Consider the following 27997-nt stretch of genomic DNA (forward strand, 5'->3'; position numbering starts at 1 on the left):
ACATTGTTTACATTATAAAGATCATAAATTTACATTTTCTCACAGTATCAACATAGTAAAGGAACCAGTCAAACACGATTCCTATAGAATAAAACACAATATGAAGAAAAAATAAATTAAAATGCTTTAATTAAGAACCTAAAATACAGTAATCAAGATTTATCAAATCTCAATTAAACATACAACTGCAATAAAAGAGAATAGAATGCACCGCGGCTAATTCGCTTAAAAACGCTATCGACCCTTCAACATGTTAACCAGAAACCTCATGTCGTCCGAAAAACTGCCGGTGTTGTCGATGTGCTCCCTCAGCATGAACATGAGCGGAGCCGTGTCAGCCGGCCCCTCCTGCTGGTTGAGCAGCGCACTGAACAGCGTGTTCCATAGGTCGACCCTCGCGTACCTCGGGAACCGACTGTTGATCGACCACACGTTGCCCGCCTTGCTCAGGAAGCTGGAAATATACTTTTCGAACAGCAAAACGTGGGCGGATGCCGCGACGCAAAACAGATCCGTGTGGTAGCTCCAGGGCCGGCCGTCGCGCATCTCACAGCACACAAAGTCCTCCGTGGTGATCTTCTGCGTGAACGTCGTGCCGGCCGGGAACAGAGTCATGTCGATGCTGCACCCGAAGTCGATCAGTTGAAGGCCGGCGGTGCCGTCCGGCTTCAGCATCACCAGGAAGTTGTCCGGTTTTATGTCGGCGTGTATGATTTGGATGTCGTGCAGCGTCTGGACCACGCTCAGCATTTCCAAGGTGAAGTAGAAGCAGAGGATCTCCTTCATGCCCTTGCCCGATTTTTGTTTCACCAGATTCGCCACGTCCAGCAAGGAGCCGTAGGGCATGAACTCGGAGATCAGTATCGAAGAGTCGGCCACTGAAAACGAATCACACGTTGGCTAAACTTTTTTATATAGGGTGATACGTTAGAAAAGTTTATGGAGAGTGATACAGGATATTGATTTTGAAATTTTTATAGCAATTATATCTTGACTTAACCTCGTATTTTCCAGTTATTTCTGTTATTTTAATATATATGTATATTTTTGGATTTTGAAATTGTTTATGTAATTGTCGCGTAATCCAATAGTACTAACTTTTTCCAAAACAGGTTGATGGTCCAACTAAAATGTCTGTAAAGACCCAATTTTGATGCTGGAAAGTTTATTTTGGCATACTCGTTAATCGTAAGACGGTTCTTACGATTAACGAGTATTAATCGTAAGAACCGTTCTATAAGAAGCCAGTATTACCAAAATTTTATACAGGGTGTTCGTTATTCATGTGTTCCAATGAAAATAACTAAAATTATTGATGCTGTTGTTGAAACATGAATAATGTACACTATGTATAAAATTTGGGAGTACTAATAATGCTTCCTCATAGGATGGTCCTTGGTTAAAGTGTGTGCCAAAAATGAACTTTCCAGCATCAAAATTGGAGGTTTTACAGCCATTTTTGTCAGACCAACAATCAGTTGAAATTTTGGAAAAAAAATTAATATCCCAAAAACTATTGGGTTTAGGTATAGGATATCGTATAGCCATTTTATTTGTAATTAAACGTAGAATTTAAAAATTCAAAATATACAGAGTGTTCCATTTAAAATAACAAAGTTATTGATGTTTCAAGATGCACAAAATTAAACTTAAATAATGAACACCCAGTATAAAATTTGGGAATACTAATAATGACTCTTTATAGAATAGTTTTTGGTTAACGTGCCAAAATGAACTTTCCAGCATCAAAATTGGTGGTTTTATAGACATTTTTGTCAAGCCACACAACAATCTGTTAAAATTTTGGGAAAAAATTAATAACACAAAACCTATAGGATATGGTATAGCTATTTTATTTGCATTTACCTGGAATTTAATACGCTGGGTGTTCCATTGATAATAAAAAAGTTATTGATATTTTAAGAAAACACAAAATTACAGGCAGATAATGAACACCCTGTATACAAATTAGGAATAATGTTTCTTTATAAAATGATCCTCGGTTAACATGTGTACTAAAAATGAGCCGCCTACCATTAAAATTCGTGGTTTTACAGACATTTTAGACAGACCACCAAGATGGGAAAAAATATCTCAAAAATTATTAGGTCTAGATATAGGACATGGCATAGCTATTTTATTTATAATTATACGTAGATTTTACAGAGACTTTCATTAGTAATAACAAGGTTAATGATAAACTTTTGCTAAAATTGAAAAATTAGTTCAAGGGTGCTATACAAATTACTTATACTCGTTCCCGTTTTTCATAAACTTCTAATGAATAAGTCAGGTGGATCACCCCATGGATGTGTAAAATGATGAGTACTCACTGTAGTAGGCCTGGGATACGTCCATGAAATGGGCGCGAAGCTCGTTGGAGTTCAGTCGAGATTGAATCTCCCTGCAGATGTAGAACTCCCAAGGATTCGGTGGTTTTTGGTATTTGATTGCCACATATTCACGGTACCTTTTGTTCAGAGCTTTAAATACTGTTCCATAAGTGCCTTTACCTATCATTTTTTCAACTATATATTCAGTGTTATCTGTAAAAAAAAAACAACTCAGTAAATCAGTGGTAAAAAATTAGTAGAAATTATACGTTACCTATAAATACTGGATCCTTTTTGGGTGCCAGTTTGGGCAGCATACTGACACGCTTATATCCTTGGGTGTGTGGACCCGGAAATCGAACTCTCTCCAACAATTGATTTATTAGTTCCGAATCGAATGGATTCGCTGGCGCCACTGACAGTGGTGTCACGGACGCCGGTTTAGGAATCGTCCTACAAACAACAACCTAACTCAAAAAAGATTCATTCGTTAGTTCCATTAAGGTACCTTTCAAGCGTTTCATTAGGAACGGACAGACTGGACGGCCTGGGGGACTGCGTGTAGCTATCCCCTAGGACAGTGTTCACCGATGATACATCCTGACGGTGGTCCACAGGTGGAGGGGTACCATAATCAGTCATTAAATTCCCCAACAAGCTGGAACGTAAGGCGGCGTTCGCCATCAGATTTTGTGCCAAATAACTGTTGTGCTCTTCTATTGTCGCCATGGTGCTGCCCCTCATTGTGGAGGCCGTCGTCTGGTTCGAGGATTTCGTCGAGCCACCGCTAGACGTTGACGAACTGTAAATGTAAAATAATAAATGTCGTAAATCTAGTGACTAGTCGTCACAACCTGTCCCTTACCCAAAACCACTCTTCGAGTCCTCATAGATGACGCTGAGGGCCTTTGCCTCGCTCCTGCGCACCTGGTACGGTTCGGCGAACAATTGTTTCCTGGTGCTGCCCACCTCCTCGTCCGTCGTGACGCCCTGCTCCTGCTGCCTCTTGGTCTCCGGCGTGCTCACATGCATGCAATTCAGATTGAACAGTTGCGTGTTGCAGGTGGCGTTCAGATCCTGTATCGGGTTCTCGTACGACGACGAGCTGTCGTCGTTAAAGAGGGCCGCGTTGACGGGCGGCACGACGGGCGAGGGGGCCACGCTGCGACGCGAGTGCGCCCCGTCGGCCGCCTTGGCCGTCTCGGCCACGTCCATGCCGCCACGTGAACCCGTCTCGGCCAGCTCGTCGGCAGTCAGGGCCTTGAATGGGGTCTTCATGGCGGTGCCTGTGGAGGAAATTTTATTTGTGTCTGTTGTACCTCTACAAATGTTAGTGTAAATTACGTTTTGTTGACTGTCTAACCATGATTGTGAACTTAGGTTTTGGTTGAGCAAGTGTGACTGATGTAGTACTCCAACTGATAGCTCAGTCGAAATTGACAGGTGTTTGACAATAAGTCGTGGAAGCAAATTCAAACAAGTTACGCCTTAAAACTAACCCACACCCACCAACCCTTTAGCAACTGTACATGCAGCTTAGTGTATCGTTATGAATACCTTCAGTATTTCTTGTTTATAAGCTCCTCAAATAAATACATAAATACACAGAACGTATTCCATTTTATTTATCTAACAATAATCACATTTATAAACTTCTTCAATTTACCTTTCGGCTGAATGGTGTGAGCCGGTACTTCAGTCATGGATTGCTCATAAACCACCACCTTAGACTTGGGCGCCGGAGCGCTCAGACTCGCCGTTGACGAATCGCTGGTTGACGAATTGTTCCAGAGCAGTTCGAGCTTGGACTGTTGCGTTTGTGACGCCTGACCCACGCGTAAAGTGTTGTTCGGTAGGCCCTCGAACTGAGTGGTGTCCGACAGCTGGATTTGTGGTGACTGACCGATGCGCCAGCTGTTGCTGGCCATCGGCTCCAGCTTGGGCGACGACATGTCTTGCAGTTGAGGCGTCTGCGGCGGCTGACCGATGCACCAACTGTTGTTCGTGACGGGGGCGCAGGCGCCCATCGCGGACGGGTGTTGGGGGCTGGCCTCGGGCGAGTCAAGGATCACCACCGGATGTTGGGTCCTGTTGTCGTCTTGCAACTGAGTGGCCTCTGTCTTGTCGGCGTGAGGCTGGATAACAAATCGATTAACTTTTTGCTTATACATTTTAGTAGGTTCCGGAAAAAGTAGTTAATGTTTTTAATTGTTTTTTATTCCTATTTTTTTTCTACACTGTTTTTAAATTATTTTTTAAGTGTGCGTATTCAAGTTTTATTACTAAATTAATTTTACTTTCTGGGTCAAGTGTTGCCAACCTAAGAAAAATATATATTTTTTGTGTAGTGTAAATTGTGTTTTGATATCATTTGCCCATTTTGTTTCTATTGCGCATGCCTTCATGCAAGAGAATTGCCAATTGCACGAAAAATTGCACCTATACCAATGAAGAAATTGGACAATATATCTTTAAAAATAGGCCAGTCATGTTCAAAGAGGTTTCATGCAATAAATTTAATTAAAATGTTAGACAAATACAAATGAAGAGATGGAGTGAAGTTAAGAAAACTAGGCGTTAGATATGACAATTCTCTCCTTGCACGTAACGCAAATGATCCTCTTGTATTGTTACTTGTAACCAAAAATAGACTGATTATAAAAATTTTCGTCAATATGGACAAATAATTAAAGCAGGTAAACCTGGTGGAACAATATATTCATTAGAAGTTTATGGAGAACGAAAAAATGTTTTGGTTTGAAAATTTTCTAGCAATTATAACTTGTTTTGAACTATTTTTCTAATTTACTTTGAACAATATTTTATTTCCAGTTTCGCAGTGACATCAACTTTGAAATTTTTAATGGAACACCCTGTATAATTTCAGATTTTTAAATTCTACATGTAATTGCAAATAATATGGGATAACATATACTATTCCTAAACCCAATAGTTTTTAGTTATTGATTTTGTTCCAAACATTTTGACAGATTGATTATTATATAACTAAAATGTCCTTAAAAACCCCCAATTTTGATGCTGAAAAGTACATTTTTGGCATACACGTTAAACAAAAACTATTCTATACGGATTCATTATTAGTATTCCCGAATTTTATACAAGGTGTTTATTACTTACGGTTAATTTTATACATCTTGAAACATCAATAGCTTTGTTATTTTCAATGGAACACTCTGTATATTTTGGATTTTTAAATTCTACGTTTAATTACAAAAAAAATGGCCAACCATGTCCTATACCTAAACCTAATAGTTTTTGGGTTATTATTTTTTTCCCATAATTTTGACAGATTGTTGGTCTGATAAAAAATAAATATTAAGATTCAAAACTTATGTATAAGTTTAGGTATAGGAAATGATATGACCACTTGATGTAGAATTTAAAAATCCAGAAATATACATTGAAAATAACAAATTAGATGTCACTTGCAACGAAACAGGAAATGAAATTTTGTTTAAAATACATTAAAAAGTAGTTCAAGTCAAGTTATACTAACAAAAAATGTGTTAGGTTAATCACTCTGAGTAGCAGTATATTGTCCAATATTTTATATAATAGACGATTTAATTGAGAAAAAAATTTGCTGGCCAAATAATTGTTGATTATAATGGTGTTAATAAAAGTTATTTTAAATATGTTAAAAACGTAAATTACTTTTTCTGATACCTAATAATAATAATAGTGTCATTATTACCGGGAACGTCATGGTTTGATAAAAACTGTCCGGTCTGGGTACTAAAGTCTGTTGTAACATCAACGACGGCATGGTCTGTTGCATCTGTTGACTGTGATTTGAGGCTGCACCATCAGCATTGACGTCTGCGGCCTGAGACCGACGGTGGTACTTCCGCCTCGAGTTGTATCTGATCGAACGCAGCTCTTCGATACTGTATTCCGTGTTGGGATCTATGTAGACCCTGTCCTTGGGGTACATCGGTATCATACGTGGATCCGCCGGTTCAGCCAACCTGATGCTGGGCCGCCACTTCGAATAGTCCTCCAAGCACTCGCGTGGCAACGAATGATTGAAGCTGTTGTTGCTGCCGCCGGACGATGTTTCTGGACTGTCCGTCCCATCTTCATGCACTGCAACCAATCAATTACAATTAGATCGATCAGACTTGTTATAGAATGACGGGAAGCACCCACCTGTAAATCCGAGATTATTTTTCATAACGGTCGGACGCTTCTTGGTGGCACCTGTCCACGCGCCCGGCCTCAGTGCGTTCTCCTTGACCGCGTTCTGTCGTCGCGCCGCCGTTATGATGCTCTGCGGTCCGACGTCGTCCGGTCCGGCCGTCATTCCCGCCCCCGTTCTGTTGTCCTCGAACACCGCAATCGGGGCGTTGGTCCTGCTGTGCGGGGCGGAGGCCGCGTGACCGAAGCCGACGGCGCCGGGACCGCCCGACGCCGTGCGGACCGAAGCCACCCTGCCCGGCCTATACGTGTGGAGAGAGGTGAGGACCTGGCGCTTTTCGACGATGGAGCGACGCGCCACGTCCGGCCCATGCAAGTTCTGCCACAAATTCTTTAAAATCGAGAATTACAGTAGGGGGGTCTACAAAGTTACACATTCCGAAACGACCTTAAGACCAGAACATACGGTAACAACAACAACCAGTGGCGGTTACTCTGATGAGGCAGGTGAGGCAGTGCCTCATCTATGAAAATGATTTTGTTGACAACGTTAATATTAAATACATGTTTTTATTATTTAAAATGGAATTTAATTTAATATTTAAACAACGGTAAAAGGGTAATATGTTGCAAAAGCGACAATTAAACAAGTTTTACATTAAATTTCAATAAATATTTTGTGAGCAAGTTTTCCAGAGGCACTTTTAAATGTGCCTCCACACGTTAAATCTTTTCATAAGCAAATCTTGAATATTTCTATTCGTTTTCAACGTTTGCGCATGGGCTTTAAAGTCGGGCTATTGCTTCAATAGCTGAGGCTGCCTCTAGCCAATGAGGTAAGTCCAAATACGGACACGAACATAGTTCCCGAACACTGCCGATTCTTCAGTTTCGAAAACTACTCGATCGTGTGTGTGTCAGGCGGATTCAGTTGTGGAAAGGTTTTTAATACTGTGCCTCTTATTTATTACGATATGGCGAAATATTAAGATTAAGTACAGTAATTAATAAATTATTTTGCTGGCTTGACTTTTTCAAAGAATAGGTCAGATACTTGATAAAAAAGATTTTTGGGACAATAGCACTCATCTCAATTGTATGTTGTAAATTGTGCATAAACAATAATAAAATATAGTGTGATTTTTTGATCTAAATATAATGTGCCTCATCAGACTCATGAACCACCATTGACAACAATCAAGTAATACTTGTAATACTAATAGTAACAGACAACAACAACAATAATAAGAAAAGACTTACATATTGTCCAACAGCCATCAACAGATTTTGATAGGCCATCTCGAGTTCTTCATATGGTTGGGCCATAGCCTTTTTACCCAGTTCAAGTATGTTGTTGGCGCCCTGAAAATCCTCGGCAGCTTCATGATAGTGAGACCATGCTTTGTAAAGGTCTGCACAACCCCTACATAACCCATTTGCGTACATCATGTGAAATAGTTCTATTGGTTCTGAATGCATGTCAATCTGGAAAGAATTTGTCAAACTGAATTGGGGTGTTTAATGAACTATTCAAAAGCACAGATTAAAACTGAGATCTCTGCTCTAATATTAATAATATTAGGTTTTAAATAATAATATTAGTAATATTTCATCTAGTTTTTGATTGAAATGACAATAACAAACATATGAGCTCTCAATTTCATCAACAATAACAAGAAAAAAAACATTGACATTGATCAACCACCAACAGATTTTGATCATTTAAATCAAAAACACACTTACATATTTTATCCATAGTTTGCAAAACCGTCTGTCGTCAAGGTACCTGGGATCAGATTCAAACCTGGCAAGGCAGTGTTCGAGGAGATTGACCAGATTGCCCTCATGTCCGTGCTTTGGATAGCTCTGTTCTACCCACGAAATGTAATGATACCAATTGTCCAGCGGATCGACACCCTCGTACGTTCTGATCGCCGTCTCGAACTCCCTGCAACATTCAAATCATAACCTACACCATAATCTCTAAGACGATCGGTTTACTCTCTCTGCCGTTCGAGCTCGAGCTGCGTTTCCCTGTTGGTCTGCGCCTGCAGCGCCATGCCGAGCTGTTGGGGGTTGCGGCCCCCTCGTAGGGGCTGTATATTTTCTTTGCTCAGGTCGAAATCCATAACTGACGTTTGAGGCAGCTACTGTCAAAATTACAACAAAAACGACTTTTATTTGAACGAAGATGCCGCTGGAGTCAGGGCTGGCAACCCAAAAAAAAATGGGCACTAAACTTTGAATTTTTTATTCCGAATTTTAGTAAATAGTAAATATTTTGAAATTACACCGGTTCCATAACATTTAATAAATCAAAGTGGGCAACATTTTATTTAATTTAACTTGTAAAACAAAAGTAAATTGACTGCTGAAAAACGTCAATTTAATTAAAAGTGACAAAGTAATTTAGTTGATTTAATTGTGAATCGATAGTTGTTGAATCAAAACCAGAGAGGTAAATTCAAAATGGGAATAGATTATTACGGAGTTTTGCAGATTCCGAGAACCAGCACAAACCTAGAAATCAAAAAGGCGTAAGCTTTATTTATATTTTGTTATATTTTTTGTACTATAAAATCCTGGACAGTTATAGAAACTTGGCGTTAGAATTCAACCCTGAACGTCTGAGGAGTGAGCCCCACTCGCCGAAGATATTCGCCCTGTTAGGTGAAGCCTACGACGTTCTATCATGTCCCTTAACACGCGCCGTTTTCGACCAGTACGGCGAAGAGGGATTGAAAAACGGTGTGCCCACCGCCGACGACTTTTTCCCACCCTACCACTACCACGGTGATCCGATGAAAACCTACAAGTAACCCACATCATACTAGTACGCATATTAATTAATTGGTGTTTCTAAAGGGATTTCTTCGGTACGCAGTCGCCGTACGCCGACCTGCTGCAGTACTTGGAGAAACCGGCGCCGCAGCTCTACAACCTGAAGGAGGGACAGAGCCTGCGCACGAAACAACCGCCGGTGGTGCACGATTTGAAGCTGACGCTGCGTGAGATATACTTCGGCGGGGTAAAACGCATGAAGATCAACAGGTTGCAGTTCACGGACGACGATCGGTGTCACACTGAGCCGCAGGAGAAGATCCTGACGATACCGTTCAAGCCAGGAATCGAGGCCGGCAGCACCGTGACGTTCGAGGAGGAGGGTGATCAGTCCGCCACTCACATTGCCGGTATATAATTTGTATTTAATCTGTTATGTACGTCGAAAACTAGTTTAAAACGTTGCAGCGGACATAATTTTCGTTATACAGGAAAGGCCCGACGACCAGTTCACGAGGGAGAAGCACAACTTGATCAAGACGGTGGACATTTCTTTGGAGGAGGCGCTTTTGGGTACCGTGGTCACGGTCAAGACGTTGGACAGACGCACCATTCGAATACCCATAACTGATGTCGTTTCGTAAGGCGACAATATTAACACTAACTATAGTTAAAAAATTATATTTTTTACATTTTCCCACGGTGATTCAGATACAAAATCCAAATTCAAAGTTTATTCAAACCTTGGAGGACCAAAATCGGATAAGAAATAAAATTACTATGATGGAAAGAATGCTATTTGTCTCTGAAATTTCTTTGTTCTCTACTTTCTACTTCAGTCATGTGTTTGTGAAACTTTTTACCTTATTCATCGGTTTGACTACTTAAATTTTCTTGAAGAAAACCAAATAATTGAAGGGAAACTTATTTGCTTTATTTAGAATTGGAAATTCTATAGTTTTACATTTTTAAAAATTAGTTTATTCAATTAAAAACTTTTCAAACCTTGGAGGACCCAAGTTGAATAAAAAATGAAATTGTTATAATGGAAGAATGTTTAAATTTATTGCTAAATCTTCCTGCCATCATCGTCTCTGAAGCTTCTTTGATATTTTCTTTCTACTTCAGTCATGTGTTGGTGAAGCTTTTCACCTCTTTCATCGCTTTGACCAACTAGATTTTGTGGAAGAAAACCAAATAATTGAAGAGAAACTCAGTTGCCTCATTTGAATTTGGAAATACTTTGATTATTTGGATGTAATTGGGACATTGTTCTTAAGTGAGCCCTTGAATACATAAATTATCAAATTTTCTAAAAGCTAATTAATAAATATATAAGAAAAGTTATCCATACTGACATTTTCCAAAACAAACCATTCTAATATTCCAAATTTTATATTTTTAATTGATTAATTTATTCAATTAACAGCTTTTCAAACCTTGTAGGACCAAAATCGGATAAGAAAATGAAATTGTTATGACGGAAAGAATGTTTAAATTTATTGTCATCATTTGCTTAACTCTGAAGCTTCTTAATACCTTCTTTCTACTTCTGTTGTGTGTTGGTGAAACTTTTCACTTTGTTCATCGTTTTGATCACGAAATGAAGCATAATTGTCTTATTTCAAATTGGAAATGCTTTGAAATATTTCTGAGTTAATGGATACATTTGTATTGTTCCAAAAAAACGTTAACGACTACATAAATTAATCATTTTTCTTAAAATTAACTAAAAAATATAAATTTGTAAATCATAGTAATTAATTTCAGGCCCAATTATGAAAAAGTGGTGGAGAACGAAGGAATGCCAATACTGGACGATTATCCACGAAAAGGCAATTTGATAATACGTTTCAATGTCCAGTTCCCGTATTATTTGCCCAAGTCCAGCAAAGAGGTGCTGCAGCAAGGCTTCCGCCTAGCAAGACTGGGCGGTGGAATGAATCAACACGAACTGATCAACAAGCTGGTGCTGGCCGACAAAATCCTTCGGGTGGATCCAGATGAACAACTCCCACCAATTTAATTTTGTTGCCAATAATGTTTTCTTCCATTATTTATTAATATATTCCCTCTGAAACTTACCCTTCATGTAGTTATTCCTTACATGGAATGGTTAAAAGTTAAAAAAATGATAGATATCAATAAACAATATTTTCTCATAATTTATTAGACGGAAAATTTTTAAATGTTTTTGCAAAAATATTGCTTCATATGTTGTTGAAATATACAATAATCAATTTATTTTTACATATGCTGTAAACGAACGAACGCACAGATTTTCCGTTGAAAGAACATTTGCCGATGAGTCCGGTGGTAGCTTTTCGGTGGAATCAACAACAAAACTTCCAATTCAATTTAACAAACAAAAAATTGATAGTTCAGTAGAAATAATCAATCAATCATTCAATCAATCATGTTACTAGCTAACAAATTTAAAAATCCTTAACGATAGCCGACGAACGAAATTACAACTGGTTTCTGGGGCAACGACGGATCCCGATTAAATACGGGTGTAAGAGGCGGACAATCAAAGAAATCCGTCGACGGGTGATTTGGGGTTAATTTAAGGGGGGCGGGGAAAAAGGCAGTGGGGACGACCCGCCAACGGTGCATGTCCCCGTCCTCCAGTTGCCCCGTTTCAATCTCAGTCAAGCCTCCACGCAGTCTGGAAGTGAGAGTCCATGTGTGTGTGTGTGTACAAAGTTACAACTGCTGCTTATTCATATATATATATATATATATAAAAAAAAAGATCTCTCTTGAAATAATTTAATTGTTACTTTATACGAATTATCAATCATCTAGTGTCCGGTAAAACCCACACACTGTCCACTCGTAACTCGTTAAATTAATAGAATAGAAAACAGTTCAAGCCACATAGGTGTAAACCTTCCTGTCGTCGTGCGTACGCGCCAGATATTCACGTTCGATCAATCCCTCTATCCGCTTCTTGATGATGACCGGCGACGGCAGGAAGCGGCTCTTCAATTGCTCCGTCACCTCCGTTACGAGTATGTTGTGCGGCATCCGTTTGCGCGACTTCATTATTCGCACGATCGCCGCCTCGATTTCGTGCTTACGATCCTCGTCCACCTTGTTGCGGGTCTCGCGACGTTCCGGCTCGCTCTCGCCCTTCGCAGCCACCGTCTGTATCTTGACGCGGTGCAGCTTCGACGTGAACGAATCGTTTACGTAAAACTCGTGCGTGGATTCGATTTCCTTAGTCTTCGGATTTTTGATCAGTATGCGTTGCGTGGCCTTGCCCATCGCCAGCGATTGCAACGCCCTGATCAGATCCCGTTCGGGTATGTCGGATTCATTCAGTATTTCTTCGTAGGTCAGTTTATCGTGGTTGTTGAACAGCATCAGCACCACCATCTGATAGGTGGACACCTGGATTATGTGTTTGCGTGGGCCGGAACGGGACGAGGACGACGACGTCGACGTTGTCGTGGCGGTGGTGGTCGAGGCGACCATCAGACTCGTCGATGATGAACACGCGCCGTCTTTTTCGGCGGCGCCGCCGTCGTCTTTCTTCGGACCGTAGAACACGGCGTTCAGGTCGGCGTTGCCCAGCTGCGGCTGTAACGTCAGCTGCCGGCCGCTGTGCTTCGCCAAATAAAACCTGTAAACAGACACATTTCAATAAGGGTGGAACTTCGTTGCTGAAGCGACAGCTGAGGCTGTAGGACTGAGGGAAGGAGAACTCAACTACAGGGGATAAAAATTTAAGTTTTGAATTAAATAAAATAATAATCTTTGTATATACGCATGAAATATTAAATTCTAATCTAAGTTTAGTGTTCGTTGCCGAGGCGCCAGCGGAGGTTCTTGATATGAACATTGAAATGAACAACTTTCTACTCTGTGTTGGGTGTGTGAACACAAAAAATATCCCAAATTAATTTTAAAAAACTTAAATTAATTAATTAAATTTTTTATTGCACATGCGCCTGTCTGTTTATTAAATTCAACTCGAGGCGAGTGTTCGTTGCCGAGGCGCCAGCCGAGATTTTTGAATTGAACGAGGTAATGAACTTTCTACTCTGTGTTGGGTGTGTGAAAACAAGAACTATCCCAAATTAATTTTTTGTAAATTAAAACAAGTAAATTTTTACTGCGCATGCGCCTGTCTGTCTTAAAAGAGTGCTTGAATGAACAAACAATGAACTGAACGAGAAAATGAACAACTTTCTTTGTTTGTGACTCAAGAAAGTTGTCTTATGAAGATTACTTTACACTTCCGTAACTTACCTACGAAAGGAGTCGAAGGCAGACAACGGAACGGCCGGAATGTGACATTTAGGTGTTGCATTTTGCGTAGGCCAGAAGCCGGTGGTTAAGACCCGCATAAAGAGGTCGACGCCGCCCAAATTACTCTGTAAAGCAACCAAAATTAACAAACGCTTCAACACAATTACAACAGAATTGTGAACGAACCTCAGTTTTGGAAATGTGTTCCTTGAATTCGTCCATGATCGTGTTCGAGACAGTCATATCCTTAAACATTCCTTCTAATTTTGACGTGAATTGGCATCCACACTCGGTCTGAAATGTAACGAAATCAATTTTAAAACCGCAAGTCACATACAATACTCCACTTAATCGTTGCGTCCAGCGAAATTCTCTGAAATGGTCACCGATCGGATTGTTACGGATTGTTAATTAAATGGAGCATGTATGCCGAGAACAAGTTGGACAAAAATGGGAAAAAACAAAACAATATAATTGTGCATGCTTACGCCAAAATGATAAGTGACCAGTACATGAGAATTTTACAGGACCATCGAATGAATGAATTATCACAATTCTTAGCGACAGGTAATTTACACGTTCCCATCGTCGCCGGTTTCGACGATGAGCACCCTACTATCCAGCATTTCCTCTAGCAATTTGCACTTGCCGCCGTTCACCTGTGTTCACAGTCTCCCGTTCAAAAAAAGAGATCGTCCATCAGACGGAACAAAGTCAAGGCCACGTACCTTTAACTTGGAGATCATGTTCTTTTCCCAGTCGTCGCTGACGGACTTGTTGAGTAGCAGGCGCTTGGCCAGGTGTTGCTTGTAATAGCGCTCGAACACGTCCTTCTCTTGCAAAAACCGGAACAGAACCATCGACTTGTCCAATACCAGTTCGATGTCTTGCTCGGACATCTAAAAATTAATTTAGATTTAACTGTTTAGTACCAGAAAAAGGAACTATTTATAATGGATGACTCACATAACTCATTCATTAGAAGCTTCTCCATGAAACCTCTAACAATTAAGTTAGGTGAATCACCCTGAATAATAAAAAACTATTAACTTACTCCTTTGACACCCTTCTTGAGTTTATCATCAATAAAGAGAGACAGATACTCCGGACTTTTCGGATTCAGATTCAAAAAGTGCTCGAAATCGGAGGCGATCATCTGCTTGAAGATCTTCTTGTTGTCGAACGAGTTCTTGAGGAAATGATCGAAGCTATCCTTCAAATCCAGCAAGCTCTGAACGAAGGTGATGGCGTTGGTGGCCGGCTGGTGTTCCTCCTCTTGTACCAGGGCCTTGCCCTGTTCACGCAGGTACTGGCTAACGCAGTCGGCCATCGTTTTCAGACCGTCAGAGACACGCCCGAACAACTTGTACATGCACGCCAGGTCTTCGGTTTTCTGATGTTTGAGCATGTACACCACCCCCGAATTTTCCATCTGTACACCACAAAAAAAGCAATTTTATTATTTATATACAGATGGACAGAGTACAAAGTTACCTCAACAATTGTCTTCATGTGCTTCTTGATCAGCTCCTCCTCGACGACCTCGACGATCCGCGACTCGGTCGACTCGTCCAGATAGTGCTTCGCCCTGTCCGACTCTTCGTTTATTCGCGCCTCCACTTTTTTTATGTACACGGAGGCGCTGTTCTCCGCCAGAAACTTCTGGCTCTCCACCTTGTAAAATTCGGCGGACTGTTGCAGAAAGGGTCGTTCGAAATCCTCCTCGTAGACGGAGCGGGACTTGATGCCGAGCACCATAAGCATCTGGCACGCGTTTTTGATGGAGATGCGATCGACTTTTTCGCCGTGACGTTCGCGCATCACCATGTCGAGGAGGGTGCCACGTAGATGGTCTCTTATACAGCCATATCTCACCACCTAAATCGTCATCAATATTATAAATTAAGTGTGGAATAACAGATATCATCTAATTCAAATATACATAAATATACGATAAATCGAAACAAAACAAAAAATATCTCCAATAATAATTAACAATTATATAACACAGGAATAAAATATATTAAATATTACTATTATTAATAATAAAATGTCACAAACTGTTAATTAATAATAATAATAGAAGAAATCTTTGAAATTAAATAACCAATTCAAATATCAAATGATAGCCTCAATAATAAATAATTCATAAATATATAACTAGGAATACGAGCTAAAATATTAAAATATGACAAACTGTAAAAATAAATTAAAATATTAAGAAGGAATTAAGTTTATTCTAAAATAAATAATTTAAATATCAAAACACTGCCTCAATGACCAATAATTAATAAATGTATGAGTTGAAAATAAAAACTGGAATATTAAAATGACACAAACTGTGAAATTTAGTTGAAATATTAAAAAGTATTAAATTTATTCTAAGATAAATAGAGGAAATCGCAGAAAGAAAATAAACAATTTAAATATCACAGGATGGCCTCAATAACAAATAATTCATAAATATGTAAGTTAAGAATAAAAACTCGAATATTGAAATGACACAAACTGTAAAATTTAGTTGAAATATTAGGAAAGGAGTAAGTATATTGTAAAATAAATAGAAGAAATCCTAGAAATAAAATAAACAATTTAAATATGATAGGATAGTCTCAATAACAAATGATTAATAAATATATAAGTTTGAAATAATAATTGGATTATTAAAATGACAGACAGAAAATTTAGATGAAATGTTAAGAAGGGATTAAATTTATTCTACAATAAATAGAGGAATTCCCAAAAATAAAATGAACAATTTAAATATCAAAAGACAGCCTCAAAAACAAATAATTTATAAATACGTTAGTTAAAAATAAAAACTCGAATATTAAAATGTCACAAATTGTGAAATTTAGTTGAAATATTAAAAATGAAGTAAATTTATTCTAAAATAAATAGAAGACATCCTAGAAATAAAATAAACAATTTAAATACCATAGGATGGCCTCAATAACAAATAATTAATAAATATAAAAGGTGGAAATATAAAAACTGGAATATTAAAATGACACAGACATCCTACAATAAATAGAGGAAGTCCCAGAAATAAAATAAACAATTTAAATATCAAATAACAGCCTCAATAACAAATAATTGATAAATATGTAAGTTAAGAATAAAAACACGAATATTAAAATAACACAAACTGTGAAATTTAGTTTAAATATTAAGAAAGGAGTAAGTTTATTCTAAAATAAATAGAAGAAAGAAATCCTAGAAATAAAATAAACAATTTAAATATCAAAGGATTCAATAACAAATAAAAAAATGACACAGACCCAGAAAATTTAGATGAAATGTTACGAAATGATTATATTTATCGTACAATAAATAGAGGAAGTCCCAGAAATAAAATAAACAATTTAAATATCAAATAGCAGACTAAATAACAAATAATTCATAAGTATGTAAGTTAAGAATAAAAACCTAAATACTAAAATGACAAAAACTGAAATTTAGTTGATATATTAAGAAAGGAGTAAGTTTATTCTAAAATAAATAGAGGAAATCCCAGAAAGAAAATAAACAATTTAAATATTACATAATAGCCTCAATAATAATAATTATGTAATTTAGGAATAAAAACTGGAATATCAAAGTCACACAAACTTTAGTTAATTCAAAAATAAACAGGAGAAAATTAAAAAAAATATAAACAATGATAATTTTAATTTTTATTTAAATTATCATTGTTAAAAAGAAGAAATTGAATTATATTTTGAAATAAAGGAAGAAAATTACTGACTGTGGGAGTGCAAAAAATAATGTAAACGAAAAACAGACGATCCAAATGATTGATTGATATAATATAAATAGATAACAAATAATAAATAAACATGTAACTTAAGAAAAACTACCATATTATTTCACTGTTGTATCAATTACTGCATTATCAGCACATTAACATAATACAAAATTCAGCTGATTAACCATTACAGAGTGAATTTTTAATAATGTAAAATAGATTATCTCTTATCTATACAAAACTCATTAAATAAAGCTATGAATAATGACAATCTAACAAAGTAACTGCTAATTCATTCAATAATAATTTACTGATAATTAAAAAGGAAAAACATACCTGATCTCTGAAGATTATAAGTCCAAGATTATATACATTGTCAACATCATTTTGTTGAACATAAACTCTATCCATATACATGAGAATATCCCTAATCATAACCATGGAAGTTTGATGATCATTCCATGCTTGATTCAAAGCCATCAGAAAGTTATTGTGCAGGGATTTCAGCACGTCCTCCCTCACCTAAAAAACACAAAAATGACCCCATAACATTGCTAGGCCAAATCCGCAACAAAACAAAACTAACTTTAAATTCTAAATGGTGCGTGACGACTTCCTTGAGTCCGGTGTAGAGTCTTTCACCGTGCTTATGCAACACCATCGTGTACGCGTTGCGGTACAACTCCTCGAAACTGAGTCCCGAGTTGTTTTTCTTCTGGATCTCCTGGATGGCGTTCTTGAGCAGGGCCCATATATTCTCCACATATTTCTCGTCCATTGTCATCTGTATCAATTGAAATCGGGTTAAATTCAGTTTGAATTCATTAGGATTGTTTACATTGGTATTGGTTATGTCGCCAGGATGATCCCACTGGCTTGAAAAGTATGAATGGCCACTCATTGTAAATAAAATGTGTTACTTAAAGCATAGTAAAAATGTAATGTATGGCTGGATTTTTGTGTACGAATCGACGAAGAATTTAGTGTTTTGACGTTTAAGTCGATTGTTTTCGCGCGTGGAAACAGTGTCAGAATGACTAGTCCGGTTAGATATTAATGAAGGGATGAGTGTTGAGTTTTTGTGACTGCAACGTTAAACGTCGCACTACTTACGGGAAACGCACGGATGCGCATTTTGCCTTCCTTTTTGGCCAGGCCGCCGCTTTTCATCGTTGACATTGCTCCCGAGTTTCACTTTCTTCGCTCACTTCCAAATTAAGCAATCGCCTCAGCAAACCATAATAACGGAGATATATGAAAAAAAAAAACGCTCAACAACCGCCTGCAGGCGCGCCGCTCTGTTTAGCCGCCTCCGTAGCCATAACACAAACACAAAATACACCGGATTAAACTAAACGATCAACACGAACATTGCCCAATTACGAATGACAATCTTTCTTGTTTTTATGTTTGCACCAGTTCCTAGACGGACATTTTCTGGCCGTCCGAACGGCTCGGGGAACTAGGACGCGTCGTCGGAACGTCCGGACGCTCGTGGGACGTCTGTGACGATTGGTTTGCACGTTTCGAACGCGAGGTGCACCGATTTTAAGCCTGGATCTTTGTCAACGTCAGGAGAAAGTTCATTACTTGTCGAGCCAGTCTTCAGCTGATCTAGGGATTTTTCGGTCGGATCTGTTGGTTAAGCTGCGCGATCGGGGCCCGATTCGAATTAAACGCGCGAAACTGCGGTTTCTGGTCTTTCGATTTACGATTTACTCGGTTTTCGAATAAATAAAACTAGTTAACGGATAACAAAGCACCCACCAAACTGATCGATAATTACTTATTATGCGAGTTGACTCGTACTTACTTGTTGTCAGTTAGTTTCCAGACGGTTGTTATAACAATAAAGTCTGTCATTCATTTATTAAAACAGTTTAACATAAAATTGTTAATTCCTATGATGCTTTTAATAAGTACAGTAATAATTAATAAGTTTATATAACAAATGAATAATTATTCGAATTTTCTCTATTAGGGCACAACAACGCTTTTCTCTAAAATGTTCTCAATTATTTAAACATGTACAATTATTAAAGTATCACAAAATTGTTTATTTAATACACTAAGAATTTACATCTATTTATCATATATTTTTGATTTCAGAAATTTCAGAATACTCTTAAAAGTTCCGCCAGTTCCCGATCAGAATCGCCAACCTCAACTGTAATCTGTCACTGTCACCTTTTTAACACATTTTTCTCCATGAAATTTCGTAATTTTCGAATTCTTGAATGTAGCATAATTTGAGAAAACTCTCTGTACATATGCTCAACGCAGAATTGGTTGTAAAAACATCCATAAATTGTAAAAATTGTGTGTACATGGCAGTGGCGGCTCGTGCAACACGAGTCTGAAAAAGCATATTATATATAGAATAAAAAAAAAACAATATTTTATTTTTATTTGCGTATAATCAACAACATTCGATTGATCCGTGCTTTTGTCATATAAATTTAGTCTGCAACTAAAATTTTTCAAATCACAAAAAACCCATTTGTACCCAATATATTCACTCCAATCCAATCCAATTAGCCAATCAAATTTATCGTACAAATATATCTGGTTTTTTGACTCGTATTGATTATTAAGTAGTAATTTTTTAATAACAAACATTTTGTCATAGTATTTTAAACTGGAAATTCACACTTATTTAATAAAAAATTCATCACGTCAACGGCATTTCTTTTGTTAATAAATTCTTTCATCTTATTACTGGTTAACACCAAATCGTAAAAAAGAGGTGCAGTATTAAAAACCTTTCCACATCTGAATTCAGCAGATCACACACGAACAAGTAATTTTTTAGAAACTGAAGAATCGGCAATGTACGGGGACTTCGTTTGTGTTGGTATCTCATTGGCTGGAGGCACACCTCAGCTCCCCTATCATTGAAACAGTAGCTCGACCTTAAAGCACGTGTGCGAATGTTGGAACCAAACAGAAATATTGAAGATGTGCCTCTTCTTCTACACAAAATAATCATTGAAATTTATTGATTGTTTAATTGTTTATTGATTGCTTAATTGTCGTAATTTACAACATATTACCGTTATACCTTTCTATGTCAATAAAATTATTTTCTTTGTCATGTACACCATCTGAGTACCGCCACTGGTCCGTGTCATCAGGATTTAATATTTATTACGTTGGCGATATGTACACTTGTAAATATTTTGAATCTTTAAATTTATTTTTAAATTGCGTCAATAACATTTTAAATTAACAAAAGGTGAAAGCTTTTACATATGTGTTTTTAATTGATTTTCTTTTTTGAGTCGTAGATTGTAGACCGATTTTTTTACACGTATCGCAAATGTGCAATTTTAATTGCTTAGTCAAAGATGTAATTACTGATTACTAATTAATACATTAATAACCTTGTAAACATGTAAGTAATGACGGGTACACTAATAAAATGCTAAAAATATAGTTGGGGAATTTCGGAATTCGCAATTGGTATTGCAAATTGGTACCAGAAAATCCCCTAGGTATTGTGTAGTCTTTAGCGTTTGACTCGTTGTCAATTTTTGCGTACGATCAACGCGTACCATTCGAAATGAGTGCCGCATTGTTCGCGTGTTCCCGTTGTTTTTCCCGTCACCCCTTCGAGGAACTGTCCGCCGGCCAACAACTGTGCAAAGTAAGTTCCGTACACCCCCCGCCCCCCGTGTTTTGTTCAGGTTAAGTTTTTTCCACACGATTGGGGGCTGTTTTTTGGCGTCCCGACGCACTGTCTGCCAGTTTACGAATGGTACAAATCAAACAAAATCGAATCGTGTTTCCGTAGGAGTGCAGAGGAGCGTTTCCGGTGGTGAAATGCACGTACTGCCGTTCGGAGTTTCAGCAGACTTCTAAGGGGAGCACGAGCACGATCTGCAAGAAATGCGAACAGAACGTGAAATCGTACGGTAAACCGACTGCGTGCGAGTACTGCAACATAATCGCCGCGTTCATCGGCAACAAGTGCCAGAGGTGCACGAATTCCGAAAAGAAGTACGGTCCGCCAGTCAACTGCGAACAGTGCAAGCAGAAGTGCGCGTTCGACAGGCACGACGACGACAAAAAGGTAGGTGGCTTGTGTTTTTTTTTGGTAAATACGTGCGAACTGCGTCGCAACAATGACGTCTGTGCTTGGCACAAGCAAGTTTTGGATATTTTTATGAAATTGTTGATGGTTGAGGCGCAGCAGTTGAGGTGTTGAAACTGACCTGTGAACCATGATAATAATGATAGAGATAAATGAATTCCTAAATAATCACAAAACTTACTGTATATTTATATACAAAGGCTTCAATGATATTTATAAACATGTATAGGAAATCCCTACAATGAATGGGTCATAGTTCTATATTTTTTGCTTGATAATGTGATTTAAATGAACTTACCTCGTGTGAAGGTTAATAATAATTGTGATACAGGTGGTTAAAGTTAAAAATTAGTTTTGCTTTTATTAATTAATCTCTGTTTAAACCAACCTTTTCAAACAAAGCTTACATACTTCAAAATATTTTTCCTTATTGATATATTTCCTATTTACCATTTTAAATTAGTCAATTTTTGTATTGTTTCTATTATTTAGTTTACCTAGGCAACTATTAATATGTTGACAAACAACCACCAATAAAATTACAGACAATATTTAACAGAAACAAAAGAATACTTCAAGAGAGAAATTTAAGTAATTTAATAAAATGGAATCTAATATTTTAAGGTTGACCTTGAAATTACATTATTTTAAGCTTAAAAAGTAATTAATAAACTACACTGTATTTTAAAATATTAATTGATATTTATAAAAACTTAAATGTCTGATTATTGATTTACTATCAAAAAAAACACTTGAATATTTTAATAATCAATATTTTTTCATTTTTTATGAGTACATGTTTTACTATCGAATTATTAAATATTCTGTTTTAAAATTTATGCTACGTTGTGTGATTGAAAACGTTTTACTGGTGCCATAAAAATTGATTGTGTTTCTACTGAATAATATTCACACAACTCGATAAACATTTTATAATATTGAATCCTTGAACGGTACATCGTAAAATTGATTTCCTTTGGTAAAACCAATTGATTCTACATTATCCTATGCTTTAATTATAATCGTTGTGACATTAATATTTGTTTAGGTCGACGGTAAACTATTGTGTTGGCTCTGCACACTTTCCTTCAAGCGTGCCCTTGCCAAAACCAAGCAGAGCGATGCCGAACGTCGGGCCCACATCAAGATGTCCTCTCAGCTGCATAAAAAACACAAGGAGCCAAAGTAAGGGCGGAATGGTTGTCTTTTGTTGGTGCAAGTATTTCCAAATTAGAGATAACCTGACATAAGTTCAATATTCTTGTTGATAGCCCAATACTCATTTTGATAGCTCATACTGTCTCTGAATTAGTTTTTTTGTTTATTTATTTGTTTTTGACAAACTGTAAAATTTCCTACAAGCCTTAAATTATCTTTATCTGAAATATAGTGATATTCCTGCTAAATTATGTGATATTTAAAATCGTCGTCTATGAAACAAATGATAATTTATGTTCTTGAATCAAATTTTATGTTCACACTCACTCAAATTACTAATTTTTAAACAAATTATCAATGGTTATTAAATTTTAGTAATAATTTATCAAATATCAAATTTAATAGTTTTAACATTGATCTAACCTAATCTAACCTGTGAAAAATACTATTTTCTATATATTTCATTGACGATTAAATATCTCAAAATTTATCAGAAATTTGGTTATATCTTAGTCAAATATACTTCAAATTATATATTTTTAGAAAGCTTCTTTTTTTAACACAATTTAAATGCAAATTCAATTGTAATTTACTCTCACTCATGAAGAAAATTGTGACAATATTGATAATTTTCAAACAAATTATCAATGGTTATTAAATTTTAGTAATAATTTATCAAATATCAAATTTAATAGTTTTAACATTGATCTAACCTAATCTAACCTGTGAAAAATACTATTTTCTATATATTTCATTGACGATTAAATATCTCAAAATTTATCAGAAATTTGGTTATATCTTAGTCAAATATACTTCAAATTATATATTTTTAGAAAGCTTCTTTTTTTAACACAATTTAAATGCAAATTCAATTGTAATTTACTCTCACTCATGAAGAAAATTGTGACAATATTGATAATTTTCAAACAAATTATCAATGGTTATTAAATTTTAGTGATAACTTATCAAATATCAAATTTAATAGTTTTAACATTTATCTAACGTAATCTAATCTATGAAAAATACTATTTTCCATATATTTCATTGACGACAATATTAAATATGTCGAAAATTATCAGAAATTTGGTTATATCTTAGTCAAATATACTTCAAATTATATATTTTTAGAAAGCTTCCTTTTTAACACAACACAACAACAATAATTTTCAAACAAATTACCAATGGTTATTAAATTTTATATTTTTAACATTTATCTAACGAAATCTAATCTATGAAAAATACTATTTTCCATATATTTCATTGACGACAATATTAAATATGTCGAAATTTATCAGAAATTTGGTTATATCTTAATCAAATACACTTCAAATTATATATTCTTAGAAAGCTTCTTTTTTTAACACAATTTAAATGCAAATTCAATTGTAATTTACTCTCACTCATGAAAAAAATTGTGACAATATTGATAATTTTCAAACAAATTACCAATGGTTATTAAATTTTAGTGATAACTTATCAAATATCAAATTTGATAGTTTTAACACTGATCTAATCTAATCTAACCTATGATAAATATCTTATATATATATATATAAATATATCTTAGTCAAATATAAGTATATTATATATTTTTGGAAAGCTTCTTTATTTAACACAATTTAAAGGTAAATAAATTCAATTGTAATTTATTCTCACTCATAAGAAAAATAGTAATAACATTGATAATTTTCAAACAAATTATCAACGGTTATTAAATTTTAGTGATAACTTATCAAATATCAAATTTGATAGTTTAACATTGAGCTAATCTAATCTAATCTATAAAAATACTATTTTCTATATATTTCATTGACGACAATATTAGATATGTCGAATTTTATCTGAAATGTTGTTATATCTTGGTTAAATATATTTCAAATGATATATTATTAGAAAACTTCATTTTTCAACTCAATATAAAAACAAATTCAATTGTGGTTTTCTCTAACCCACGCAAAAATTGTGACAATACTGATAATTTTCAAACAAATTATCAATGACTATTAAATTTTAGTAATAACTTTGTCCAGTATCATATTTAATAGTTGTGACATTAACCTACCCTAACCTAACCAGGAATGTCACAAATTATTTATATTAGGAAAGTGAAAGGTTTGTCGAAAATGAATAAATAATAAAAATATTTGACGTCAATATCTTGTTTGAACATTTAAGTCAGGTTGTTTCTGTCTAATTTGGAGCTGCTCACATCACAAAAACCTCAGTTTGGGCGAAATCTTTTTAAAACAACCAACAATGTTTAGGATGCGCAGCCACAACAAGCGGCCGAACAGACCCGACGTGACCAAAATGCCGCCCTCGGAGGAGGGAGCGCCACCGAACAAGGTGGCGCGTAACAACGCCGCCCCGGGCCTAGTAAGGGCGGACCTGGATCCGAACTCGTCGGATCACGTGGTCGCCATGACCCAACTGAAGGAACAGATCGCCAGCTTGCAGAAGCAGCTGGCGCAAAAGAACGCGCAACTGTTGCAGAGAGACAAGACGGTACTGCGGCGCCTTTGTTTGTTGTTGTTTGTGTTTGTACACGTGTTATTTTGTTGACAGATAACGGAGCTTAAAGCGAATCACTTCACCACCGAGAACGAGCTGCGCACCAAGCTCAAGAACTCGCAGAAGGAGTACAACGACAAGGTGGACATGCTCAACATAAAGATACAGAACCTGCTGAAGGAGGTCGCCAGTCTGTCGAAGACAGCGAAGAAGAATTCGAAGGGGGCCAACAGGGGCGGCGGTGGCGGTGCCACCTCCGACAACAACAAGGAGTCGTCGACGACGATAACGGCGGCCAAGGAGGGCACAGAAAATTCGAATAACAGCAGCGGCACGGACAGTCCGAGCATCTCGTAGATTACATATCAGTTGGGTGGGTAAGCAATCAAAAACCACACGCCTGTGTTGTATACAAATAAACAAAACGTTTTGAAATAACATATTTTTGATATCTGGAGAACAATAGCTTCTTTATTTAGTCTTTCGTTTTTGGGTAGTTTTACGATTTGTAGGTTCGACGCTGTCACACACGTGATGGGCGTACAGTATTATTATTTCCTGGTTGTTTGTATGTTTTTCTATGAACGTGCGCACAACGTTAGTTAATAAAATCAAACGCAAAAAAAACATTTTTAAATAGATTGTAGTTATAATCCATAGTTAAATGCGATTCCGTGTACCACAATTGTTTGGACATTCGATGACATTGTAATTTTTTTGAGTGATAAATGTGATATTTCGGAACTGACTTCGATTTTAATGATAAAAATGTATTTGTTGATTCACTGGTTACTTTAGTTCTTGGGAAAAACGCTGCTAATATAATTAAAAAATTATTTCTGATAAATATGTTGAATTTAAGAAGTACCTAATTGTTTAGGTTCAATAAATTGCATTGAATTAATTGTTCTCTCATTGTCTATTAATTTATACAAATTAATATTGAATTGTGGTCACGTTTTTCTCAGAAACTTTGAAAGAAATCAAACTTAAAATTACTTTCTACTCTTTAAGTTGATGGATTCGTTTTCTTTTAATGTATAATGTTTACATTATTTAATGACAAGTCATCAATTTAAGGACTTACATGGACTGTTGCAAAAATATTGACGGGTTGCGAATTGAATTTGTTGTAATTTAGATTGTATAAAAATAAATTGTTCATAAATCTCTTCTGTTATAAGTGTCCTAAGTTTTATCTTACTGTAGATTTTTAACTTATTTTTGTTTAAATGATATTTTTGTAATTTAATTAAGTAAGTATTGTATAACTTAATAAAGAGTAAATAAAGCCATGTTTGTTTCATTATTTACACATTGCATAATATTTATTTATTATTGTTTATATATAATATGCTGTATATAATAAAATTTAATGCTTAAACATAACAAATCTATTAACAACACACATCTATGTATACTTTGGAAGACTTTGATTTACGGTGATTGTAAAAAAAGCAAATTAATCAACAATTTCAGCCTCATACTTGATCTGAGGCTCTTCAATATCCTTTTTACTTTGTATCAACTTCAACTCCAAGTTCTTTACGTTCATTTCTTTGCCTGAAACTAAAACTAAATAAAGCGACGACCGTATAAACAATGAATGTTTTAAAACAACAGTACCATGTTCATAAGTTCTGGTCAGGACAGCTTGTAAAGAAGCTATTGTTTTCTCCACAGACTCTTTAAGGTCTTGAGTTTTGTACATCCATGCCAAAAACAGGGCGGCAAATAGATCCCCGGTGCCTGTGAACTGTGCGGGAATCTTTGGGATCTTCATTGTCACCCTTTTAACGTCCGCACCTAAAATTCCGTTTTTTTGTTACAGGTTCGAGTTTGAAAATTGAATGGGTACCTTTGTGGCTGGCGAAGACGTGGAGCTCTCCGTCGCCGAGGTCTGCGGATGATATTACAACAGTGGGGCAACCTCTGCCATGTAAGATTTCGATGGCTTTCCAGACGTCTTCCACACTGTTGATTTTCAGGTCAGTTAGGAGCTCAGCTTCAAATAGGTTTGGGGTGAGAATGGTGGCCAGGGGGACTACAAACTCCTTATAGATGGTGACTAGCTCTTGAGGTACGTATAATTTACCATTGTCTCCCATTACAGGATCACAAACTATAATAAACATTGTGTAAAATGACTTAATTGGTGTTTTATTTGTTTACCATAGCAGATGTCTGGATTTTTGGTCCGCAAATGTGTGACTAGCTTGGTGACTTCATACAAAAATGACGATGAACCAATATAACCAGATAAAATGTGAGAATACTCATCTAAGCCATTATCAATTAGTCCTGTGCTTAACTGTACTAAATCCTTATCAGTTAGCACCTGACCAGCAAAACTTTTGTAACCAGTGTGGTTGGATAATTGCACCGAATTAATGTTGTCTACATCAAAGCCCAGTAACTGCAATGTTTATTTTGTATTGTAATAGTGAAAGTGTTGCGTTTACTCACTTGTAAAGGAAAAACTGCACTTTTATTGCCCACGTAACCGTGCACTACGTGACTTTGCACCGACAACACTCGCCCGTCCATTCTGTAGAGGCTTCACGCGATTACTGCTTGCTTAGGAGATTTTAATTGTCACATCATATTGTTTAATTAAGCTCAAGGTCAAGATAAGCTGTAAGTAAACAACGGCTCCATTAGACGTCTTTGTGGTTTTATTTGATCCATAGCCTACATATATATATAAACGTCAAAATACATGGTTGCCACCACTATTTTGACAATCATATGATCGAAAGTATACAAATTATTTAATGAGCAAACAAGGTGACGGGATCAATTAAATTATCCCTAAATTATTTAAGCTTACCTATAAATACTCTGGACTAAAGTTGTTCTCGAAGTCAAAGTCCTTAAGTTTCCCAATGGTTTACAAAGTTTTGGCCCAAATTTACAGAGTTGACAATGTTGCTTCTTGCAAGGAAGAATTTTATTTAA

The 27997-nt window shown here is 36.4% G+C and overlaps 5 protein-coding genes across 10 annotated transcripts; 2 read left to right on the forward strand and 3 right to left on the reverse strand.

The window, feature by feature from the left end:
* Positions 1-101: 101 nt before the first annotated feature.
* On the reverse strand, positions 102-8717 carry LOC109596895 (uncharacterized). Of its 2 annotated transcripts, none has more exons than XM_049966517.1 (11): positions 8493-8717; positions 8235-8439; positions 7752-7976; positions 6504-6882; positions 6049-6440; positions 4000-4468; positions 3199-3619; positions 2842-3135; positions 2608-2786; positions 2334-2546; positions 102-878 (listed from the first exon to the last, which is right to left on the reverse strand). In XM_049966517.1, the coding sequence occupies exons 1-11, from the start codon at positions 8618-8620 to the stop codon at positions 235-237; spliced, it is 3549 nt and encodes a 1182-aa protein (XP_049822474.1). In that variant the 5' UTR covers positions 8621-8717; the 3' UTR covers positions 102-234. The 2 variants fall into 2 exon arrangements, with proteins under 2 accessions (XP_049822474.1, XP_019868054.2); XM_020012495.2 differs by having other exon boundaries at positions 6504-6870; positions 8493-8716.
* Positions 8718-8810: 93 nt separating this feature from the next.
* LOC109596857 (dnaJ homolog subfamily B member 13) lies at positions 8811-12012 on the forward strand. Its single transcript, XM_020012455.2, has 5 exons — positions 8811-9028; positions 9082-9306; positions 9357-9682; positions 9741-9912; positions 11043-12012. The coding sequence occupies exons 1-5, from the start codon at positions 8961-8963 to the stop codon at positions 11296-11298; spliced, it is 1047 nt and encodes a 348-aa protein (XP_019868014.1). The 5' UTR covers positions 8811-8960; the 3' UTR covers positions 11299-12012.
* LOC109596897 (cullin-3) lies at positions 11414-18952 on the reverse strand. 2 transcript variants are annotated; one of them, XM_020012497.2, is made up of 9 exons: positions 18391-18952; positions 17864-18061; positions 17614-17799; positions 15024-15407; positions 14584-14961; positions 14258-14428; positions 13716-13823; positions 13530-13654; positions 11414-12900 (listed from the first exon to the last, which is right to left on the reverse strand). In XM_020012497.2, the coding sequence occupies exons 1-9, from the start codon at positions 18454-18456 to the stop codon at positions 12144-12146; spliced, it is 2373 nt and encodes a 790-aa protein (XP_019868056.2). In that variant the 5' UTR covers positions 18457-18952; the 3' UTR covers positions 11414-12143. The 2 variants fall into 2 exon arrangements, with proteins under 2 accessions (XP_019868056.2, XP_019868057.2); XM_020012498.2 differs by lacking the exon at positions 18391-18952 and adding an exon at positions 18116-18267.
* Positions 18953-20766: 1814 nt separating this feature from the next.
* LOC109596900 (protein FAM76A) lies at positions 20767-27186 on the forward strand. Of its 3 annotated transcripts, none has more exons than XR_007547880.1 (7): positions 20767-20923; positions 21071-21349; positions 22419-22555; positions 24793-25033; positions 25094-25416; positions 26871-26978; positions 27028-27186. XR_007547880.1 is itself a non-coding variant. In XM_049966642.1 (5 exons), the coding sequence occupies exons 1-5, from the start codon at positions 20840-20842 to the stop codon at positions 25394-25396; spliced, it is 1044 nt and encodes a 347-aa protein (XP_049822599.1). In that variant the 5' UTR covers positions 20767-20839; the 3' UTR covers positions 25397-26332. The 3 variants fall into 3 exon arrangements, 1 of the variants encoding a protein (XP_049822599.1); XR_007547879.1 differs by having other exon boundaries at positions 25094-25412; XM_049966642.1 differs by lacking the exons at positions 26871-26978; positions 27028-27186 and having other exon boundaries at positions 25094-26332.
* On the reverse strand, positions 26337-27994 carry LOC109596898 (pyridoxal kinase). Of its 2 annotated transcripts, none has more exons than XM_020012499.2 (6): positions 27870-27994; positions 27506-27674; positions 27212-27455; positions 26898-27161; positions 26666-26845; positions 26337-26614 (listed from the first exon to the last, which is right to left on the reverse strand). In XM_020012499.2, the coding sequence occupies exons 2-6, from the start codon at positions 27584-27586 to the stop codon at positions 26502-26504; spliced, it is 882 nt and encodes a 293-aa protein (XP_019868058.1). In that variant the 5' UTR covers positions 27587-27674; positions 27870-27994; the 3' UTR covers positions 26337-26501. The 2 variants fall into 2 exon arrangements, with proteins under 2 accessions (XP_019868058.1, XP_019868059.1); XM_020012500.2 differs by having other exon boundaries at positions 26337-26608; positions 27870-27991.
* Positions 27995-27997: the final 3 nt, after the last annotated feature.

This window comes from Aethina tumida, chromosome 4 (assembly GCF_024364675.1).
Source record: "Aethina tumida isolate Nest 87 chromosome 4, icAetTumi1.1, whole genome shotgun sequence".
Classification (NCBI taxonomy): domain Eukaryota; kingdom Metazoa; phylum Arthropoda; class Insecta; order Coleoptera; family Nitidulidae; genus Aethina; species Aethina tumida.

Excerpts from the sequence above, each read along its gene's own strand:
- LOC109596895 (XM_049966517.1), bottom strand. The coding sequence starts at position 8,620 with ATGGATTTCGACCTGAGCAAAGAAAATATACAGCCCCTACGAGGGGGC. Across the intron at positions 8,440-8,492 it reads GAGCTCGAACGGCAGAGAGA|GGAGTTCGAGACGGCGATCA; the intron begins GTAAACCGATCG and ends TGAATGTTGCAG. Across the intron at positions 7,977-8,234 it reads GCAAACTATGGATAAAATAT|ATTGACATGCATTCAGAACC; the intron begins GTAAGTGTGTTT and ends AATTCTTTCCAG.
- LOC109596857 (XM_020012455.2), top strand. The coding sequence starts at position 8,961 with ATGGGAATAGATTATTACGGAGTTTTGCAGATTCCGAGAACCAGCACA. Across the intron at positions 9,307-9,356 it reads GATCCGATGAAAACCTACAA|GGATTTCTTCGGTACGCAGT; the intron begins GTAACCCACATC and ends GTGTTTCTAAAG. Across the intron at positions 9,683-9,740 it reads GTCCGCCACTCACATTGCCG|CGGACATAATTTTCGTTATA; the intron begins GTATATAATTTG and ends AAAACGTTGCAG.
- LOC109596897 (XM_020012497.2), bottom strand. The coding sequence starts at position 18,456 with ATGTCAACGATGAAAAGCGGCGGCCTGGCCAAAAAGGAAGGCAAAATG. Across the intron at positions 18,062-18,390 it reads TGCGCATCCGTGCGTTTCCC|ATGACAATGGACGAGAAATA; the intron begins GTAAGTAGTGCG and ends CAATTGATACAG. Across the intron at positions 15,408-17,613 it reads TTATAATCTTCAGAGATCAG|GTGGTGAGATATGGCTGTAT; the intron begins GTATGTTTTTCC and ends ATGACGATTTAG.
- LOC109596900 (XM_049966642.1), top strand. The coding sequence starts at position 20,840 with ATGAGTGCCGCATTGTTCGCGTGTTCCCGTTGTTTTTCCCGTCACCCC. Across the intron at positions 20,924-21,070 it reads CCGGCCAACAACTGTGCAAA|GAGTGCAGAGGAGCGTTTCC; the intron begins GTAAGTTCCGTA and ends GTGTTTCCGTAG. Across the intron at positions 25,034-25,093 it reads TGTTGCAGAGAGACAAGACG|ATAACGGAGCTTAAAGCGAA; the intron begins GTACTGCGGCGC and ends TTTTGTTGACAG.
- LOC109596898 (XM_020012499.2), bottom strand. The coding sequence starts at position 27,586 with ATGGACGGGCGAGTGTTGTCGGTGCAAAGTCACGTAGTGCACGGTTAC. Across the intron at positions 27,456-27,505 it reads GTGCAGTTTTTCCTTTACAA|TTACTGGGCTTTGATGTAGA; the intron begins GTGAGTAAACGC and ends TAAACATTGCAG. Across the intron at positions 26,846-26,897 it reads CGTCTTCGCCAGCCACAAAG|GTGCGGACGTTAAAAGGGTG; the intron begins GTACCCATTCAA and ends ACGGAATTTTAG.